This window comes from Penicillium citrinum, assembly GCF_028827155.1.
Source record: "Penicillium citrinum strain IBT 23319 chromosome Unknown utg000008l:1.0-2707905.0:1.0-2709502.0, whole genome shotgun sequence".
Taxonomy (NCBI): domain Eukaryota; kingdom Fungi; phylum Ascomycota; class Eurotiomycetes; order Eurotiales; family Aspergillaceae; genus Penicillium; species Penicillium citrinum.
In genome coordinates this window covers 956,745-976,591 of record NW_026622693.1, presented here as the reverse complement: position 1 = coordinate 976,591, position 19,847 = coordinate 956,745, and the positions used below count along the sequence as shown (strand labels likewise).

Genomic DNA, 19,847 nt, shown 5'->3' with positions numbered 1-19,847 from the left:
AGCCACATCATCCTACAGTATACCTATAACTAGTTAGTTGGGGTCTTTGAATCCGGATAGCAATGGTCTATATTCATTGATTCATTCATTCGTGTTCCAAAATCGTTTTCGTGTCCGTGTTCCGATTCGCTTTTGTAACTGTTGTAGACAAGAAATTCTTTGTTTTCATGCATGCAGCCATCATCCAGGCACCCCGAACACCCAGAAATGCAAGATACAGCAAACAAGAATAACATTTATACAATGAAAACTCCAGAACGAAACAGCGAAAATAAAAAAAATAAAATATTCCAGGCCAAATTAAAGGTATCCGCTCGTTACCATTGGTTACCTTTCATCGCCATCATGAGCTGTTATCATTCTGCCCGACAAGCCACTCAATCACACTCTCATAGCAAAGTACAAATTGGCTGAGATTTTGGACCATACTAGGTCGCTGGGTACGGAAATCTTCCACTGTTTTCGAGATCAAGTCCATATTGGAATCACGGACTCGTAATGGATCCTTGTCTGGGTTTGAATTGGAGGATCGCTGTCGTTTAAGGATGTCGATCACACTATCAACAGTGCAGAATGTACCGGTACGTCCGCACCCGGCACTGCAGTGAACCAGTATTGGCCGCTGGCCACTTGGTTCGGCTTCTTGACTTCCAAATGGGGAAATACTGGTAGAACGAGCCACCTTGTTACATTGTTCGATAAGAGTGAGGAGATGGGTTGGTTGCGAAATTGTTCCGAAGTCAGGCCAGTATGGGTATTGGATCTGGGTAATGTCACGCATGGGTTGGAAGGGGTAATTCGTGTGATGGAGACTGAAGTGACGGACGATGATGATTGGGTTCTCATTTGATCCACCTGGGCTCTTGGATTGTTGGTTCGTATCATTCGCAGATTTCGAAGACATGTCAGTTGAAGTTCCACTGGACTCGACGTTGATGTGTTTTTCTGAGTACGCCCTGACCGTAAAAGGTCCATAATCGCCGGTTTTCCAGTATGGATGACTTTTCACTTGTCCCCGTTCAAATTCGGCTGTCAAGGAAACAAGTAATCTGACGTCCTGCTCCCAAACAACACGCCAGAAGTCCTATTGTCATCACAAAAATTAGCGAGTGTGGTCCAAAGAGAAAAGTGCCAAAGGTAAAACTCACGTTGAATGTGTCTGGAACCGGTGCCTGGGTAGCAATATAACGCCGGTTGCTAAGCTCAGCTTTAATGTGATTTGCATTGACATAATCGCAATCCCCCAGCGATACCCCCTCAAGCCGCACCCGTGAGTGGTCAAAGGGATAGATATCATTATAGCGATTTTTCGTTCCTTTCTCAATACCTGCTACGCGGTACTTCTTTGACGCTCCGCCAGCAGCGGCAGGGGTGCCGTTGTAAGAGAGAGCTTGCTTCATACGCTCCAACTCCTTCTTCTCCAGATCCAAAAACTTCTCTGAAACGATAGAGCCTTGATCTTTCGCATCGGAAGCTTTTTGAAGCCACGGGGGAAGTCTTTGCTGTTGTGAATCAGACATGTTTTCTGGAAGCTTCAAAGACATCTGCCCGACGCCTCCCATGAGATCCATGTTTTGACGAATATTTCCGAAGAAAGGGTTGGCGGCTGAATCAGCCTCAGGAAGGGCACAACCTCCAACTACCGGCGCGACAGATCCAAGGTTGATACTCATTGACGGTCGCTTCTTGGGAGATGGGCCTGCCGTCTCCAGCTGTGGCCGGTTTATCAAGCGCGGAAATGAGTTCGCAAACCCCTTAAAGCCATTCTGTAGGATCAAGCCCTCCCCTTTCCACCCTTCACTCTCAAACTTGCTGATCACGTTCAAAAGAGGGACAGCATCCTTGGCCTCGGTTGTTTCCATATCGTAGACAATGATAGTGCTACAATCTTTCCACCGAGTAAAAGTTTTTTTATCGTTGTCGTTAGTGAATGTGCCCTCCAATTTCTTAGTATCGAAAGAGCGTCGTTTAAGAAGTGTCGTTGGGATGCACAGGTTTAACGAGCCCTTGATGTTGGACTGAGCATAATGAGTGTATGCACGAACATCTAGCAAGAGTAAATTTTGCGCATCAGATTGAAGGATTTCGGCACAGCGACCAGCCGAAACCCAGCGTGATGGAGCAAATGACGAAGCGTCTATGAAGGTGATTAGCCAATATATCCTTTTAATCATTGATGAGCTCACTGCTGTGATAAATTTCTAACCTTGTGAGATAGATCCTGTTCGTCGTGCACCTGCCAACCCTTGTCCACCGAGTGGGCCTTGCATCCGAGGGCCCGTGTCAGGGCGATGAAAGTAAGAAATTGGCGATTTGATGTCACTTGTACCCAAACTAGAGGATTGACCATTAGAAGGACGCCTTTGAGTAACCGACTCACGGCGCCCTTTGTCAGTATCGGACTCTGTTCTTAAGAGATTGATCAGTCCCTCCGAGACAGACTCTTGGGTGTATAGATGCAATCTTGGGCTAGGGAGCGAGGACTGTGTGCTAGTTCCCGCTGCCCAGTTCTTCTGTGCATGTGGACCAGGATTTGAAGTTGGCGGGTTGCTGGAGTTATCGACGTTGAGACCGAAATAGTTGGGACTAGAATGCTCCGGTATGGAGGCCGTCGCTGGATAGCCATGATGAGATGGAGACATCATGGGATGTAAGGCTGTAGGAGCCCTATTATCCTGAGAATATCCCTGTGTATTACCCTGTGTCCATGGATAAGAAGGTGACCGCCCAGGACCCGTCATGGTCACTGGTGTGATACTCCCAGCCGCGTCTCAGATGGACGAAGGGAAATGATATCTCAAACTGTGACGTAAGTGGTCAAGACACCATGAAAATGAGATGGAGGCCAATTGTGGTATAAAACCAACACGAATAGAAGACGGAAAAAAAAATAACTGCGAAGTTGAGCGCAAAAGAATAGAGAATATGGGATGAGAACAAGAAGGATCTGATCTTCACACAATTCACGTCTAATGCGAACTGACGTAAGGCGCAGAGAGAAGAGGACAGAAGAAAAGGGAGGGGGAGAAAAGGCGACAAGGGCCCAGCCAGGACCAGCAGGAAGAACCGACCAATGGATCAGGAGGGTGGAGGCTGATATCAGAGTTGACTCGGTGTCATTCCATGATTATTAAGGGAGGATGAGAGAGTTCGGGGGAAGTTCTCCTTGGGTGGCTTGAGGGGAGATTCCAGAAAAAAAAAGTTATGACGTTATTGTGGGGATCACGGGTTCGGTTGTACTTGTATACTCTAGAATATATTACTAGAGTAGGAGAATAGTAGAGTAGGATATAGAATAGAATGGATTAATTGGAAAAATAAGTATAATATATTAGACTAATAATACTATTGATAGTTATTCTAATAGTCAAAGAGTACATATATTCATGATGGAGATGTTGACTGTAGGGGATGATACAGTAGGGCATGATTATCATCACGAGGTCCACCCAGCATATCGCCACGCATGCGGGAATGGTTTACACAAGTACTCGGTACACTGGGAATAATATGTAGATGGACTATGTATGTATGTATGTATGCAGTCATGATATTCACGCGTATTATACACTAATTTACACTGCGAGCATTCGTGCAGGTTGAATACTAGCAGAAATCAAGTGCATCCGGTGCTCTTGTGAACGAGTAGGCCCATTTCAGTACCCACCCAGTCCCCCAGACATGCGATGCTCCGTCGTTGAATGTACGTCAAGATGACATGATATCCAAGAGACATCCAATATATCCAGTCAAGGGTATACATACAGTAGATACTGGACTGTTGCATAGGAGGTAGGAAGATTCCACTTATCCATGCTGATCTCGTAAACAGGTGTTTGGGGAGCATTCCACTGATGCCAAGCACTGGATATGACGGTGACCGCAATGCAAAGGCCATGCACCACTAGTCTATGCAAAACGTAGGGATTCTCTTCGGTCGAATATCCTACCGAGTCATGTCCTGCATGGGCAGCACATAAAGTCATATACCTCCCCCTGGAGCCCGCCACAGATCGATTTCTTTTCTCATCTTTCACCTTCGAACAATAATAACGACTTGGTCAGAATATGTTATACCCAACAATTATCTCAAAGCTTTCCATCAGGTTCGCCTTTGAATCGTTGCACTCGCTTCTGCTCCCAATCGTCGAGGTCCTTCGCCATTAATCTCTGTAAATCGAAATCAGCATCTTGCGCAGCACCAAGTAAATCCAACCCTAGGACACATATGGGATCAGCCTACATAGTATTCCTCGCGCTCATCACCGAGGATTCTGCGACGAGGGTTTCGCTTAATTCCTTCTTCCCCGTCTGGTCCCTTCAGTCCAAGGTCAAACGCCTCGTCTTGGCCCAATTGTTGAACCTTTCGGTCATATCGTTCGTAGCGAAGTGCGGCAGCTGGTGTCAAAGCAAAGGATCCAGCAACAATTACGCCTATAAATGGGAGTCCGAAGAGGAGGAAAGGGTGCCGAGCGAGGTGTGCGCGGTAGAAGGCTCCGAGCCGTTCTCCGAATGTAGAAGACGCTGTTGTCGCTCGGCGAAAAGTCTTGGACTGGAAAGCAGGCATTGTAACTAGGATATGCTAATCGCTGGAGTAAGTAGTAAGTCGACTTAAAGAGGAACCAAAAAACCAAAAAAGGAAAGAATAGAAGAATGTAAAGAAATCGTATCAGGCAACTCGCGGGAGCAATGCGCGACTACGGAGAATCGATAATCCGAACACCGGCTAAATTGTTTGGGCGCCGAATGGAAGCTCTTCTTCAGCTTGAGGTTGACATACAGTTGCAACCGCCCCAATTGTGGTTGTTCACCTAAGGGCAAAGCTTACGTTGAGTGCAATTATAGTCTTGGTTGATCGTTCACGGTACTCTACTTCGCATACTCAACCGCCTTTCGTCACGGGCGCATCTCTGGATTTTCCATCTTTCTATCTTCCCGCAAAGCTCACGACAAAGTCGCGACAAGCCCGACTGAAGCTGGGACAGCGCAAACTGTCGAAACACTGCATTCAATCCTTATCCGGATAATCGTGTATACCCAGTCATCATGGCCTTCAACACGGGCTCTCTCTTTGGTGGCCTGGGGAGCTCGACAACCCCCCAATCAACCAGTCTTTTCGGATCGAACACCGGCACAAGCGCATTTGGGAATGCGACCACCTCTGCTGGAGCGACCCAGGGTACTCAGACTTCTTCATTGTTTGGCCAGACCCAACCTCAGCAGCAACAACAGCCCGCTCAATCCTCTATACTAGGACAGCCCCAACAACAACAACAACAACAACAACAGCAGCCGGCGAACACTGCCCTGGCCCAAGGGGGGGGCTTCGACTCAAGGAACGCAACCTGCTTTCTTTAACAGCCTCCTGGAACGCGGTAAAAAACGCCCACTGTCTACCGCAGCACAGAATGGCAATTTTGAAGATATCCCCAGTCTGCAACTTGGCCTGGATGATATTCGAAGGAAGGCACGAGAATTAGGTACAGCAGGGAAACATGATGCTCAGCCTACTTCAAGTAAAGCGTAAGTTCACTTAATTGCTCATCTTGCATTCAAAAAGAATGCGTTGGCTGATGTTCAAATTCTGCTCTTCAACAGTCACTATCTATTGGCTTCTTCTGGAATATCTCCCGGACGCGCTTTGCGGGATCTGAGATCTTTGGACCCGCAAGCATCTGTTTCTGCAAACCGAGAACCGGACGCCTTTGACCCTGACAACCAACGCTTCCTACGAAACATCCAGCAGCGCGGTCGCCAGGCCATGATCGCAGAGAGTCTCTCTCGCGCCCAGAAAGACTTTGATTCGTTCTTGGAGGAGAAAGTAGATATGGACTGGGAGGACCAACGCCGGAGAATCTTCGATCACTTTGGACTGTCTCAGAAGGATGGTGCTAATGTTGCTCACCTGAACTCCACCACACAAGGTGCGTTTGGCCGATCAGGAAGATCTAAGCAAGCACCCGTCAATGGCGCCGCTGCTACTCGCAGAAGTGTCTTTGGACGTTCTGGTCTTGATAGGTCAGTGATTGGTACTCCGGGTGCAGGCCTGGCAAGCCGACAACTTTTTGAGGATCCTGCAGAGCGAAACGAGAGCCTTACTGCATCTTCATCGAACATGCGATTCTCGCGTGAGAAGATGAGCCATTATGCCGAGAAGGTTCAACATCTGAACAGTGTTCGACTGGAGCGCCAGTCTTTCCCAATTCTTCATCAATTCTCAGAGGTGGAGTTGCAAACTAGCAGCGATGTGAGTTCAGCCAGGAAGTATTCTTATGACAACAGCTAATTCAGTATTTAGATTCCCCGTCAAGTTTTCGACGCTTATCAAGCTTTGATCAACATTGTTGGCGAGAGACCGAACATTGCCGGCTCCGAAGACCCTCGGGCTGTGAAAGAGCGGCAGTTTGCCGACTCTTATTTGGAAGAGTCAACAAAATCTCGTTCTGCTATTCAGCTGAAGCAACGAATCTTAACAGGATCGAGAACCTTCCTTGAGCAGATGTTCTATACCCAAGTCGAGAATGAGATCGCTAAGAACCCGCGCGAGGCTCAGGTTGGTGGAATCCCCAGTGTCATCAACAAGATTCGTGCATACATTCGCCTTCGTGAGGCCAGGAAAGACTTGGCTCCAGATGGAACAGAATTGCAGATGATCGGGCCTGACTACTGCTGGATCCTCATCTTCTACCTTCTTCGATCCGGACATATTGAAGACGCAGTGCGGTACGCGACAGGTGACCAGGGGTTCAAGTCGATGGATCACAAATTCGTGACTTATATTGCCACCTGGGCGAAGGAGAGACGACTTCCACGAGACCTCCAACAAAAGATCAACGGTGAATACCAGCAACGTCTACGAAATGCCCCCCGAGGGAACTGTTGATCCTTTCCGAATGGCCTGCTATAAGATCATTGGCCGATGTGATCTGGCTGGGCGGCGTCTAGATGGCGTCAATCAGAGCGTCGATGATTGGATGTGGCTTCAATTCAGTCTCGCGAGAGAGGACGATCGCGCTGAGGAGGCGGCCGGTGATATTTTTGGCCTGGAGGATATCCAGACCGACATTACCGAAATCGGCCAAAAAGTATTCACCAAGGGCCAAGATGGCCCCGGTGGTTACGGAACGTTCTTCCTCCTGCAAATTCTCGGAGGCATGTTCGAGCAGGCTGTGGCTTATCTGGGAACCTATAACTCTGTTGCGGCTGTCCATTTTGCTATCGCATTGGCATACTACGGTCTGCTGCGCGTGTCCGACTTCTATGTTTCTGGAGATGAAATTCGTAAGGAGCCCATCAATCCTACATTGGTATATATCTTGCTAATCCTGTCTTCACTTTATACAGTTTCATTCACAGTTAAACAGTTCCCGCAAATAAACTTCGGATACCTCATCACGCAATATACCCGAGAATTCCGCACTGGAGATGTTGAGGCGGCAATTGATTACTTTACCTTGATTTGTCTCAACGCAGATCTCCCTGGGCAATTAGGCAAGTCTCAAGAATCTGTGTGCCACGAGGCACTGCGCGAGTTCATTCTCGAGACCAGAGATTTCGCCAAACTGCTCGGCGACATCCGTGCGGATGGCTATAGAATCAAGGGCGTAATTGAGCAACGTCTTACTCTGATCGGTATCCAAACCCCGCAGGACTTCTTGAAGAACATCACTGTGCAGGCTGCGGCGGTGGCCGATGACAAGGGCCTGGTTACGGATTCTGTCCTTCTCTACCACTTAGCAGAGAACTATGACCGAGTAATCGACATCATCAACCGAGCCATTTCTGATGCCATTGCTGTTGAACTCGGCGGTACCATTTCTAAGCTTCAGCCTCTTCGACCAAGGGCTGAGCAGGGACAACAAGAGCCTGGCAGCAGCCTCAGCCTGACCACTGTCGATGATCCCGTCGCCCTTGGCAAAAACATGATCAGCCTGTACGATTCGCAGCCTATGTATTATGAGAATATTCGTCCTGTCAACCGAGACGCTTGTGGTCTTCTGATTCGGATGATGGAGGCAAAGATTGAGGTTGAAGCTGGCAGATGGCCCGAAGCTCTCGACGTAAGTGCAGTCAACATAATATTTGCTATTTTTTCTTTACTAACCTAGACAATTCTTAGGCTATCGACCGTCTCGGCGTTCTTCCACTGCGAGCTAATGGCTCCATGTCTCACATTCGAAGTGCTGCCCAGGCCTTCTCATCTTTCCCAGAAATCATCTCTCGCAACATTGGCCCTGTCATTATGTGGAGTATCGCATGCATTGGTTACGAACGCCATAAGCAGACCTCCGGACCTTATGACACTGCCACACACCAGGGCTTTGCGGAGCAGCTTCTGGGCATGGCTAAGGACTTGATGGTTTTCTCCGGTATGGTTAAGTACAAATTGCCTCCCAAGGTCTATGAAGCATTGGCTCGTGCCGGTGCAGACATTGGTGCATACTAAAGGATTTTATCTGTGGGCATCGCATCTTTCAATGAGGTAGCTGTATTCTTTTAATAGAAATGAGATCATATGCATCTTGTTCAATTGCTTCTCATACTTTCATATTAATAGTAGATTATCAGAGTAGGAGATGGCCTGGGCTCATTGATTTCCTCTTTGAGCCACAGAACCAAAATATCTTCGAACGGCGATTGGACGCGGCAATCTCTGCACCGCCTTCGCACGGTCCTCGCATCTAAACAAAAAATTACAGAAAGACATAAAAAGACATAAAAAGACGAAGTATATCCAACAGGACCTTGATATAGCAAGAAACGTCATGGGAGACAAGACACCAAACAACTTCGTGATGGTAAAGACCACACTACCACTTTCTCCACTACCATCAAACGATGCACGGGTGTCATTGACAACAGATCGTTTGCTTATCCGACCCCTTGCAGCTAGCGATCTGGAAGCAATGTATATCCTACGTACTCAAGAAGAAGTCATGAGATGGACCTCAAGCGGTCAGATCGACATGAAAATTGAAGAGACAAGAGATAAGTTGAATAACTTTCTACCGCCAAATGATACCAAGACATTCAATTGCGCCATTTGTCTCAAAGATACGGGTGAATTTATTGGGATGGGTGGGTGTCATCTTTTTCCTGCTTCGCACGGCTGGCCGGAGGTTGGGTATATGCTTCGCAGAGAATATTGGGGTCAGGGTCTAGCATCAGAGTTTCTGAATGCTTGGTTGAAGGCGTGGGAGGAATTGTCGAGGTCAGATCGAGAGATTAGGATTCAGGGGGATATGGCTACTGGTAATGGTGAAGATGTTGTACGGGAACATCTTATTGCTATTACGGAGGAGGCGAATTCTGGAAGTCAAAGGGTTTTGATGAAGGCTGGGTTTGAGAAGTTCAGGGAGTTTGATGAGGGTGATGTTAATGATCCTACGGAGGTTGTCAAGCTTATAGCTTTTCGGTATTTTCCAGGAGGGAAGACTCATTGAAGTTCAGGTTGATTCCTGATGATACTATCATTCTGAATAATAAGTCCTTAAACAATATCATGGATGCCATGTAGAATCTTCGAAGATTGGTATCCACAAACCCCCTGGCTGCAGCAGAGCCGTTGTGCTTGAAAAGGCATCGACATGCTTAATCTTTCTCTGTGGAAGTTCCATTTCCTGCCAACTTATCACAAAGATGAACGGAAACAGATCGCCACTTGGGTGTGTCGACGTAAGTGGTCTTCACAAGGAGCTCCGTAACAGTGATAGCCTTCTCGAAAATATCAATCTTCTTATGACCAATGCTCGTTCCATTCGAGACGCGAGTAAAAGGTACCGCCAAAGTTCCATTTGCATTCTGGCTGTCAACTATTTTCGCTTGTACTTGATATGACCGGATAACCTGCCCATTAGTTTGATCCTCCATCAAAACGATACGGTCAATAGCAGTTGGATAGTCAAATTTGATCGAGTAATCTCCATGATCATTCGTAGAATGTGCCGCATCTGGGGCAATTGGATTCCCGTAGCATGAACTGATGAAATCGCCCAATTGCTTGTAGCGGGCTGCGTAAGTGGCTGGAATAAGTCCACTTCGATCAGGTGTCAGATCAAGTTCAAGAAGACAGTTTCGGCCAACTGTTTTATGGTAAACGTCGATCATCTCTTCGATGGAGCGCAATGGTTGATTGATGCCGAAGAACCACCGGTCTTCGGTTTGGAGGGTTGTATCGCATTCGGCCGGGCAGAAGTAAGCGCTTTGGGGGTCGCCTCCATCATTTGTTACGCCTCTGAGCAATTAGCGAGCTTCATTTGGCAAGCTGAGTCTATGCTTTTCTTTAGAATCTTACGTGGACCAATTTTCTTCGGGTGCTCGACCTTCTTCTGTGCCGATCCATCTTACTAAACGTATGTTAGCAAGATGAGTATACACTTTTGGATGATCTGATGAAACCACGAACTGGAATTCGCAGATAAACAGTTACCGTCAGTATCACATCCGTTGAAAATGACGGCCTGGGGTTGATTCTCTTCCAACAAAGCTTCGATTTTGTCCTGTTGTGAACTGCTATATCCTCCATCAAACCAGATCTACAGCAAAAGACTTAGCAAGTGAGCGACTCAGAAAGAAGCCAGGAATTGATGGAAAGCACTCACCTCAGTTAAGCTTCCATAATTCTTCCATAACTCCCCCAATTGGTCCAGAACAACCTGGTCATAGGTGCTATTGGTAACGTTGACTTGACCAGGTGCCCAAGACCCAGCCCGAACCTCTGAGTTCTGCACATTCAAAAAGTTATTCACAACGACGCTATAATAAAATCCATGGCCAATATCATATTTCTGTGCCGACTCAACAAAACTCTGCACAACATCCTTTCCGTGAACCGGAGACTGCGCGATAGTGTAGTTATAAGGTACGGTCTCGTTATCTCGAGTCTGGAAAGTCACTTTGCTCGGCCATGTAGTGAACCCACAATTATGCTTCGCAACTAGTGTGGCGTATTTGGCACCAAGGGCAGTTGTCGTATCCATCCATGCGTCAGTGTTGATCAAAGTAGGATCAAATAGATCTACATCCGGTACCAAGTTAGGCACATCATTGCAGCCGTCGATGCTCAAATATGTGGCGATTTCAAAATGGATTAGAACACCGATCTCCTTATCTTGAAAATCGAGTTGCTCCTTTGTTGGAAGAGCGATCTTTGACCCGTCGATTGGTGAAATGCGGTACTTAGGCTTGTAGGCTCCTGCAACAGCACTCGTCGCGGCACATAGACCGACGATGGCATTGAGAATAAGCTTCATATTGAGAAATCTTATACTTGCTTTCTCCCAAACTATGAGGCCTTGCTTGAAAGGTGTGAGACTCTAAGTCTTTGTTTGGCGGTTATCAGATCTGGAACCTCTATACTTTGCGCTAGGCCTTGATTTTATAGACCAGTTAGCGATGTAACATAGCTAAACACATTCCTACGGTAGTATGTCGCTTGGAGAACTAAGCGGGGAAGGGATTGAAGATCGACATTGAGAGTAACTCTGTTTCTTATCGACGCAGTAGTAACATGTTTCTATCGAAAGCATCCCTGAAGATGGAATTACCCGCCAATCGGGAAATGGCGTCGACAAAGTTACAGCAAGTTAAGATCAACATGACCATCTGCCACACTACTACGTAGTAAAAGATTGAACATTTTCTATTATTTCGTGGGGACTGGGTCACTGCGTTAATGAGGAGATGATAGGAATTATCTTGCGGGGGAATACTCCGGAATTTTCTGGCAATGTCGTATACCATGCGATTCGGACTCAAGAAAATAAGGTCACCACCTTTGCAAAGAGGAACCCTGTATACCCGTAGCTAACTACTGCAACTGAATGGTAATATTACATCTTCTTTTACCCCCACAGCCCTGTGACGACCTCATATAAACTCGGATAAGCTCCCCCGCTCCTCGGCTACGCAAAGCCCACTCTTTATGCCGGACAAGGAGAAGCATCATTCTATCCTCAACATCTTCCAAGATAGGCAATCCAATAATACAATATAGCACATCATGGTTTTTGAGTCGAATGCAAGAACATACCCTCTCCGTCAACCACCACAACACAACCCACCACCACGACTCCATCTCGTATTTCCCGAGGCTCAAAAACACGTTTTCACAGCCTACATCGGAATCCAACTACACCAAAAGACGACTCCCAATAATGCCCTCCTCCAATTTTCAGATGCAAGACGCCTAATTCAATCATTCCTCACAAGATCGAAGCCCCTTTCAACCGAGCAGTTCATCGTATTAAACGATACACCAAACCATACCCAGAAGCAAGCAGAATACTCCGTCTCGAATTTCACCACTAACCAAAAATACACCTCTTTGATCTGGGTCTGTTACTGGGATAGTAAAGAAGCCTACAAACAGGCTCTCACGCAACTAAATCTATGCTCAATCTACCATTCTCTACCCGCACCCGTACGTCCTGCCACAGGACTCTGGGTAGAAACCTTCGTCTCGGAAATAGCCCGATTGGAAACAGTCTACTCGGAAACAGACTATATGCCCGGTCTAGCGCGTTTACCAGGGACATCTACAACGAAGCATGTACATACGGGATATTGGGGAGCAGCACGAGATCGAATCCCGGGGTCTGGAGAAGATCTATTCACCGGTAAAGTCAGTTTCACCAATGACGATAACGAAAGAAGCGAGGATCCAGAAGAAGAAGAAGAAGACAATCAAGATGAAGTCCCAAAAAAACCTCTATCATCTCTAGGATTTTCCATGAAGGGTACAAATCCATCCGACATGATCCACATTCGCTCCGGACAATTCTGGACAAATTGCTCCAAAGAAGAATCAACCGCATACATAGAGAACATTGAACCAAAACTCAGAAATGGACTGTCATATCTATGGAATAATCCTCAAGAGAGCGGATCTTTCGGTGTCCGATATCTACGAAATACTCTCCTAGACCTTAATTCTCAACACGAGCACGAAGAAACAGAGACCGCAACAGAAACTAGTAACTCAATGTCTAACTTTTTGAACTCTTGTCCGAAGGAATCGTGCGTAACGGCATTTTTCAAAAATATGACTGATCTAGAACGATGGGCTTCGGAACATCCTTCTCATCTAGCTATTCACGCCGGGGCAATCAGTCACGCTCGACGTTTCGGAGACACCCGAAAGTTTCGAACATGGCATGAGGTTTCGGTGATACGAGGTGGTGAAGCGGGATTTGAGTATGTGAATTGTATAGACGGGACTGGAGTTGAATGTGGGATGATTTCTGTTGAAAGAACATCTTTATAGCACGGGTCCCGGAGGTCGCTCAAAGCACTAGTAATCACCAGACTCGACAACTTTATAGAGTGAACTTCAGAGTATCCATGAAATCATTCAATTTAAATCGCATAAATATATCCATAACGTGAAGACGTCGCTTGTCATGCAAAAGCACAGCAAACACAAGCCAACCAAATATCGTAACAATATTTCCATCGAAGATCATAAATATTAACTCCCCCAACAAAGAAAAGTCGAAAAACAAAAAACTCCCATAAAAACCCATACCAAAAACTTTACATCCGACAAGGTCTACTTGCGCCAGAACATCATTTTACCAAAAGATCGACTAACAGTCCACCTCGCCTCAGCAATACGATCCTTAAAGCTCGGTCCACCACTATACCGAATGGGATTCGGACGAGAAGATCCAGACTCCGATGAACCACCGGTAGAACTACCACCGAAAGAGCTAGGAGCGAAATTCGAGATATTACCAGCCTGGAATTTCGTCTTTCCTTCCACGATCTTGTGGATGAGATTCAAAATAGCGTAGGCAGTTGAGCCGATAGCACGGATAGCAGCGAGAACAGCAACAGACCAAAGGATGATAGCAAGGTAAATGTTCGTACCACCGGAGTCTACACCGTAGACTTCGGAAACGGACATGGCGAGAATGACGTTGGCGACCATCCAGATGGAGACCATGTATGTACGTACTGCTCGGTAGTAATCTTCTTGCATCTGTGATTCGGACATCGGGGGCTCGGGAACTTCGAGGCGATCACGAAGATTTCGCAGAGCAGCGTCGTACCCGCTGTCGATATCGAGTTGTTCTGATGGCATTTCCATGACGACAGTGCTGCCGTTGATAACCTTTGCTGTTCCCAGGTCGGTGTTGATCACGTTGTCTCCCTTCGTACCCCATGTCACGTCGTGCGTGTTACAAAAGGCGTAAACTTGTAATGTGCAGATGTAACTGGGCATGAGAAGGAAATATTGGATCGAGGAGGTGAACATGTGCCAAGGGTCAAGGTAAAGGAATGAAGTGTAGAAGTACAAGCCAACTGTCGAAAGCATGGACAAGACAATATTCATCATCAATGTACCGGATACTTGGATTTCCTTCCCACCGACGCCGGCACGAGACATCAATTCCAGAACCACGAGATAGAGCGTACAGAAGATTGTGTAGAACATAATCACACTATACACAATGATACCCGTGAGGTACATGTTTTTGGCACTAAACGATATCATCAGTTTGGGTTCAAGCAGTGTAGGTGGATAGAAGACAATTTACCCTTGTGGTCGATTACCGAGAGAAATAATAAATTGTAGGCACATAACCAAAACACAGGCATAGCGCAGTACAATGAAGATATACTTGCCCATATTATGGCCAAATGGGTCGAGCTTCTCATCAGTCAAAGATCCAGCGATAAAGTAGAAAGCGAGGTAGAAATTAGCCTACACGGTGTTAGCTTGGATCCTCCCTGGATGGAATAGAGTCAACTCACCAATCCGAAGTAAGTGAACAGTAAATTCAGAGTCTGATAAACAAACTCAATATGTAACAAGATCTTTCGAGCCAGAGTGTGGTCCGTCTTCCAGATCTGTTTAGCATTGATGGTCGAGTACACAGCCGCGAAGAAAGCACCGTTAAGCCAACGACGACGTTGAGAAATAAATTCAGGAACCGAGTCAGGCACATCAGTCTCACCAACAGCACTCTTAACAAACTTCAGAACCCATCTCTCTTCACGTTTAGCCACCAACTCCCAGCAAAGAATACGATCCTCAGCCAGGTACATGTTAGCCGTGAAAACATCAGCATCTTGACCGTGCAAGGTCTCACCCTTGAAATACTGATTCAACGGGCCGTGACCATCGGCGTCATTTTGCAATGCAAAGAAGCGATACGCACTCAATGCACCAGGTAACACAGTAATATATCCGAACACAGATTCCAAAGGTTTGTCAAGAATATTGGACATCTTGTATTCGAAATTCTGACTGGCAACGAGAGGATTCAGCAGACCAAGCATACCCTTGCCTTTACCAGCCTTGATTTCTCCAGCAGCACCAGCAACGTTGGAATCCTGATCAAAGGCTTTCCAAAGGTGGTACAAAGCGTTAGGCTCCGGTTTCGTACCCACATCGAGCAAGACGCAGATATTCGGCTGCAGAGCACGACCAAAGGCATTGAAGAACCAACGGTGCGAGTTCAGCTTCTTTTGATTGTGCTCCTTCAAACAGAAAATGACCTGGCAAGGAACGATTCCCTTCTCAGCACCCTTAAATTTGAGATCGGAATCCAGTGACACTTGCGTGGTATACTCGTAAACGTGAGCAGTGACAGGCTTTTGGTTGACAATGTTCTTAGCGATTCCCTCTTGATAAACACCCAGAGCAGCCAGGGCATTGAGTGTGCGCGGGTGCACTTTTTTACGACCATCTGACACGATACAAACGACAATCTTCTTCCATCCATCCTTTCCCCAGGTACGAGACTTGGTACGGGAACAGAAGTGGCTGATATTGCGCATAATGCCGTGCATGGTGCGGGTGAAACCGATCTCATCCTCGTTGTACATCGTAACGCAAATAAACAGCTCTGTCTCGCGTGTAGTGCTACCAATCTGCTGACGAAGCTTGTAGCCACGACTGGTGAAATCGTCGGGGTCAGAGGTAACGGCCGTATATCGCATATGTGTGAATTCACGATCGTCGCGACGAGGTAGGAAACTGTGCAGAATGGTTGGGATCTTGCACTCCAGAATAAGTTCACCGTTGATAAGTTGAACCTCTTTCTTAACCATCTGTGTATCACGAACACCTCTACGGCCTTGCTTCTCGGGTGCTGGTCCGTAGTGAAGGTTAGGATCGATACTCTCCACATCTTCCTCGTCGTCTGCCTCCAAATCAATCTTGGACATAGCATCCTTCTCGTCGCCCAGAACAGTAGACTCGCTCATGAATGATCGCACGCTGCCGCGAGAATTGTGATGGATGGTCCGGCCACCACCACCGAAGGGGTCATCGTCATGACCGGCGTCACCAATATCAATGCTACTGTCCACTGCAGAAGCAGTTGGTTTCGAGAACAAAGGCGCAGGGGGTAGTGGTCGTCTCGGACTACCGCCATATCTGGAGCTGGGAGTCCCGGGTCGAGGGCTACCATTGATGTCGGCGCGTTCGTATCCAACACTGGACACCGAGGGAGGACGAACGTGTCCCGGGCTCCATGGTCGCGTTGGGGAGCCTGTTCGAGGAGGAATCGACGGATAAACTGAAGTGTCTGCCAGGCTACCTGCCGGAGGGGGCATCGTAGGCGCTGTTCCTAAACTGGATGGCGGACGTGACGGTGAAGTCGCTGTAGGCACTTGATAGAAACGGCTATCATACTCCGAGGGTGCTCCGGCCCTATTCCGCGGTCGAATGTTAGTTCTTGGTCTTGTCGAGCTCATTTTGATGGAAATGTGACCCAAGAAAGGCCAATATGAGATGACGCGAGACACAGGTGATAAACAATGCCTATGACAGTGTTTATGACAAGACAGCACTGAGCCAGCTATCAAGGATGGGACTCATTCACCCAATAATAGCGCTCATTCTTTGATATCCCACTAAGCACTGGTCTGTGCCATACACTTCAGCCAAGGGAGGGGGATGCAAAGATACACGAGTGGATATGGACTTGTTGTAACAGCAACAACTGGAATGTGTCGGGGAATAAAGTTGCAATGGATTGCTCCGAATGGCAGGCCATTGAGAAGGAAAAAACAACAAAATATAAGAAGAACAGGAAAATGCAATGAGACATACGGAATAGTTTCAGGATATTCTGACTGCAGTTGTGAATACTGAGACGGCGAAGCGGATCTGTAACTTCTACTCATATCACTTTCGACATTGCTGCTTGTTGGCAGCAGACGCATTGAAGGACCATTGTGTCTTGGTGTAGTAGTGGGTGAATCATCGTGAGACAGGAATGAAGTCGCTTCATGGTCATACGCGGGTGGCTCGTCGCCGTAATTGGATGGCGGGTGACGGTTCATGACGTGAACTGTGGAATGAGGATGATCCTCAAGTCCTCATAGTAGATGAGAATAGCTTGATACAGACTGGTTGGTTGTCATTGCGTTAGTAAACATCTTGGTTGGAATGTGGATGTTGAGGAATGCTTACCAGTCGGATGATGAGGTATCCAAGATAGTGTATTCAATACAACTCTCCCACAGATATTGAACTGGTTTGCCCGATTTAAAGAGACAGGGAGACGTTCGGAAGAGTGAGAACACGAGAGCCCAGTAAATACAAGTTGGAGTGCGAGCGAAAGCAAATAAGAAGAACAGTCCAGCCCGACAGCCGCAATCAACAAATGTGGAGAGCTGTGGTTGTCCCGGCAACGCGGGGAAGTTTGGCTGCACGCACGGGACTGAGTCAACCCTGAAGAGATGCAGTCTTGTGTCAATCTAGTATTACATTATATATCCCTTTTTACCATTTGGACTATGACTTGCGATATAGTATCCTCCAATCCTTGCATTTCATCTTCATATAGCAGTAGAACGCTTACTCGGACTACAGCGTGATGGTTCGGATCGAGCGGTTCATCAGATCCACCGTGTGGGTCAATCGCGATGCATAAACAGGTTATAAATTATAGGACCATCATAAAAAAGAGAAAATAAGTACTCAAATATCAGACCAACGCCCAGTGGTATTATGAATAAGTGAGAGGGGACGATATGAATCCATCACGAAACAAATTATCAAACTGCAAACCTCCCAAACGAACATTCCAACCACCTTTTCAACTGCAATCTGTACTGAAGCTCCGTCCCGGGTACAAGATAGGCAACTACATTATTTCCACTCTTTGAAGTAGAATGCTGGGTATACGCTGTACTCGTAGCTGTACATGCGTGTCATTGAGTTTAACTCGTATTCTCTGAATGGTGTCAGTGTCGCCATTATGCTTCTTCATTAAGCAGAGGCTGTCTCTCGCGATCGGAAGCCTCGGGATGGGCAATGCGACGGAAGAGACTGTCACGTCCGTAGTACTTGGTACTAGAGATGTAAAGCGAAGTCACCAAGAAAAGACCGAAGATGACGAACGCAAATATCCACTGCAGAGCGATGATCTTAACGGCAAATTGACGCAGTGCAAGGGCTATATATCCATCAGCTCCGCTCATCTCTATATATCCTGGTAGTAGTCATGGGCACTGGCAGTGGCTGAACTTACACAAAGTGAGGAAACTAAAGCAGTAACCCAAGATATAATCCTGTCGTCCAACAACATGGAACAGACCTACGGCAGCAAGTACGCAAATAAAGATATTGGCAACGATTCGACCGGGTAAGTTATGACTGTGTGTGGCGACAGCTCCGTTCCAGAACAACGCAGTTACAGTCCAAGCGAGTGGACCTGCGACAGCAGAGAAGTGTACGAAAGCGGGCAGTCCATGGTGGCGCCAGTAAGCGGCGAGTTGGTTGAAGAGATGGGCGATAATAATGATCTCGGCGCCCCAGAAATGGTTGCGGGTCCAGAGGAGAATCCAGGCGAAGACAAAGAGGTTATTCAGGATAAAGTGGGTTGCGACGTTGGCGGCAGATGCGACGATCGCTGCATCTTTGGAGAAAAGGTGCCAGACGTAGCTCAGTTGAGAGAGCAGAAGTAGGATCCTATATTACAGAATTAGTTTAGCTCTATGCCTTGTTCAAGGACATTCAAGATTGAAATGATTCTGAGCTAGAGGGTATATATCGGGGGCAGTAGTTATCGCGACTCGTGATATGCAGCATATTGTTATATGCAAGGTAGGGTGGCATCTAGGTACTAGAGGATCACATACCAGTAGATACCAGTAACAGTCGTATTCTGACTGAAAGGAGTCTTCTGCTTATCGGCCTGTTTCCAAATCTTCTTACTCTTCTTCACATCATCCGGTGAATGAATCGAATAATAAATGCCAACAATGACAACCAACGCCCAAGTCAGCGGCACAAGAATGCGATACAAGTTCAGCGCATGAGCATTATGCGCCTCGCGCCGTGCAAACGGATTATAAATTGCCATTTTAGCGGCAAGTAGCAATCAGTAGAGTATCCAAATATAGAGTCCTGGATATATCAAATAGAAACTGGCGGAAAGATCAAGAATATAAAACAAGAAATGAATTAACTCGAAACTGGGGGGAGGGGGACAGGCCATGGTTAACATTAAAATCCAGCGACCCCCCTCCCCTCAACGCATGGTCTGATGACCATCTCAATCCACCACTCAGCATGCACGTACAAGACGGACACAGCCTGCAATGAGGTCAGATCCTTGACATCACATCATTAAGTTTTTTTTTCGTTTCTGGCTTCGAACCTGGTGGGGAGCTTACCCAAGGTAGAGTGGGGGGGAAGTGAGTGCCGTCATTCTAGTTTCAAGACGAGACAAGTTTCTTGATTTTGGGTGGGACCCGCTGTCATTTGGATGGGAGCTCATCTTTGTTACAATCATCTACTCTACAGTAGTGTACATACATAATACATAGTACATAGCACTGGATGCTGAATGCTTGATGAACGAAGGGATTCCATGGCTCTGCAC

At 46.9% G+C, this 19,847-nt stretch overlaps 8 protein-coding genes across 8 annotated transcripts; 3 read left to right on the top strand and 5 right to left on the bottom strand.

Annotated features, from left to right (window-relative positions):
* Positions 1–343: 343 nt before the first annotated feature.
* ptpA (uncharacterized protein) lies at positions 344–2,741 on the bottom strand (the record flags this gene model as incomplete). Its single annotated transcript, XM_056647726.1, has 3 exons — positions 344–1,084; positions 1,149–2,137; positions 2,207–2,741. The coding sequence occupies 3 exons, from the start codon at positions 2,739–2,741 to the stop codon at positions 344–346; spliced, it is 2,265 nt and encodes a 754-aa protein (XP_056497491.1).
* A 1,348-nt stretch (positions 2,742–4,089) lies between these two features.
* Positions 4,090–4,567, bottom strand: N7469_008807 (cytochrome c oxidase assembly protein COX16; the record flags this gene model as incomplete). The annotated part of the gene is made up of 2 exons (XM_056647725.1): positions 4,090–4,170; positions 4,244–4,567. The coding sequence occupies 2 exons, from the start codon at positions 4,565–4,567 to the stop codon at positions 4,090–4,092; spliced, it is 405 nt and encodes a 134-aa protein (XP_056497490.1).
* A 479-nt stretch (positions 4,568–5,046) lies between these two features.
* nic96 (linker nucleoporin NIC96) lies at positions 5,047–8,446 on the top strand (the record flags this gene model as incomplete). Its single annotated transcript, XM_056647724.1, has 7 exons — positions 5,047–5,291; positions 5,362–5,523; positions 5,599–6,247; positions 6,299–6,723; positions 6,797–7,281; positions 7,345–8,060; positions 8,120–8,446. 7 exons carry the CDS (start codon positions 5,047–5,049, stop codon positions 8,444–8,446), a joined length of 3,009 nt encoding a protein of 1,002 aa, XP_056497489.1.
* A 319-nt stretch (positions 8,447–8,765) lies between these two features.
* On the top strand, positions 8,766–9,443 carry N7469_008805 (GNAT family N-acetyltransferase; the record flags this gene model as incomplete). Its single annotated transcript, XM_056647723.1, has 1 exon — positions 8,766–9,443. One exon carries the CDS (start codon positions 8,766–8,768, stop codon positions 9,441–9,443), a length of 678 nt encoding a protein of 225 aa, XP_056497488.1.
* Positions 9,444–9,591: 148 nt separating this feature from the next.
* N7469_008804 (Glycoside hydrolase family 29) lies at positions 9,592–11,252 on the bottom strand (the record flags this gene model as incomplete). Its single annotated transcript, XM_056647722.1, has 4 exons — positions 9,592–10,234; positions 10,295–10,346; positions 10,430–10,535; positions 10,602–11,252. 4 exons carry the CDS (start codon positions 11,250–11,252, stop codon positions 9,592–9,594), a joined length of 1,452 nt encoding a protein of 483 aa, XP_056497487.1.
* Positions 11,253–12,001: 749 nt separating this feature from the next.
* Positions 12,002–13,264, top strand: N7469_008803 (phenylacetaldoxime dehydratase family protein; the record flags this gene model as incomplete). Its single annotated transcript, XM_056647721.1, has 1 exon — positions 12,002–13,264. The coding sequence occupies one exon, from the start codon at positions 12,002–12,004 to the stop codon at positions 13,262–13,264; it is 1,263 nt and encodes a 420-aa protein (XP_056497486.1).
* Positions 13,265–13,549: 285 nt separating this feature from the next.
* On the bottom strand, positions 13,550–16,707 carry chsB (chitin synthase class II; the record flags this gene model as incomplete). The annotated part of the gene is made up of 3 exons (XM_056647720.1): positions 13,550–14,483; positions 14,541–14,707; positions 14,758–16,707. 3 exons carry the CDS (start codon positions 16,705–16,707, stop codon positions 13,550–13,552), a joined length of 3,051 nt encoding a protein of 1,016 aa, XP_056497485.1.
* Positions 16,708–18,216: 1,509 nt separating this feature from the next.
* Positions 18,217–19,325, bottom strand: N7469_008801 (DUF1774 domain-containing protein; the record flags this gene model as incomplete). The annotated part of the gene is made up of 3 exons (XM_056647719.1): positions 18,217–18,416; positions 18,492–18,931; positions 19,102–19,325. The coding sequence occupies 3 exons, from the start codon at positions 19,323–19,325 to the stop codon at positions 18,217–18,219; spliced, it is 864 nt and encodes a 287-aa protein (XP_056497484.1).
* Positions 19,326–19,847: the final 522 nt, after the last annotated feature.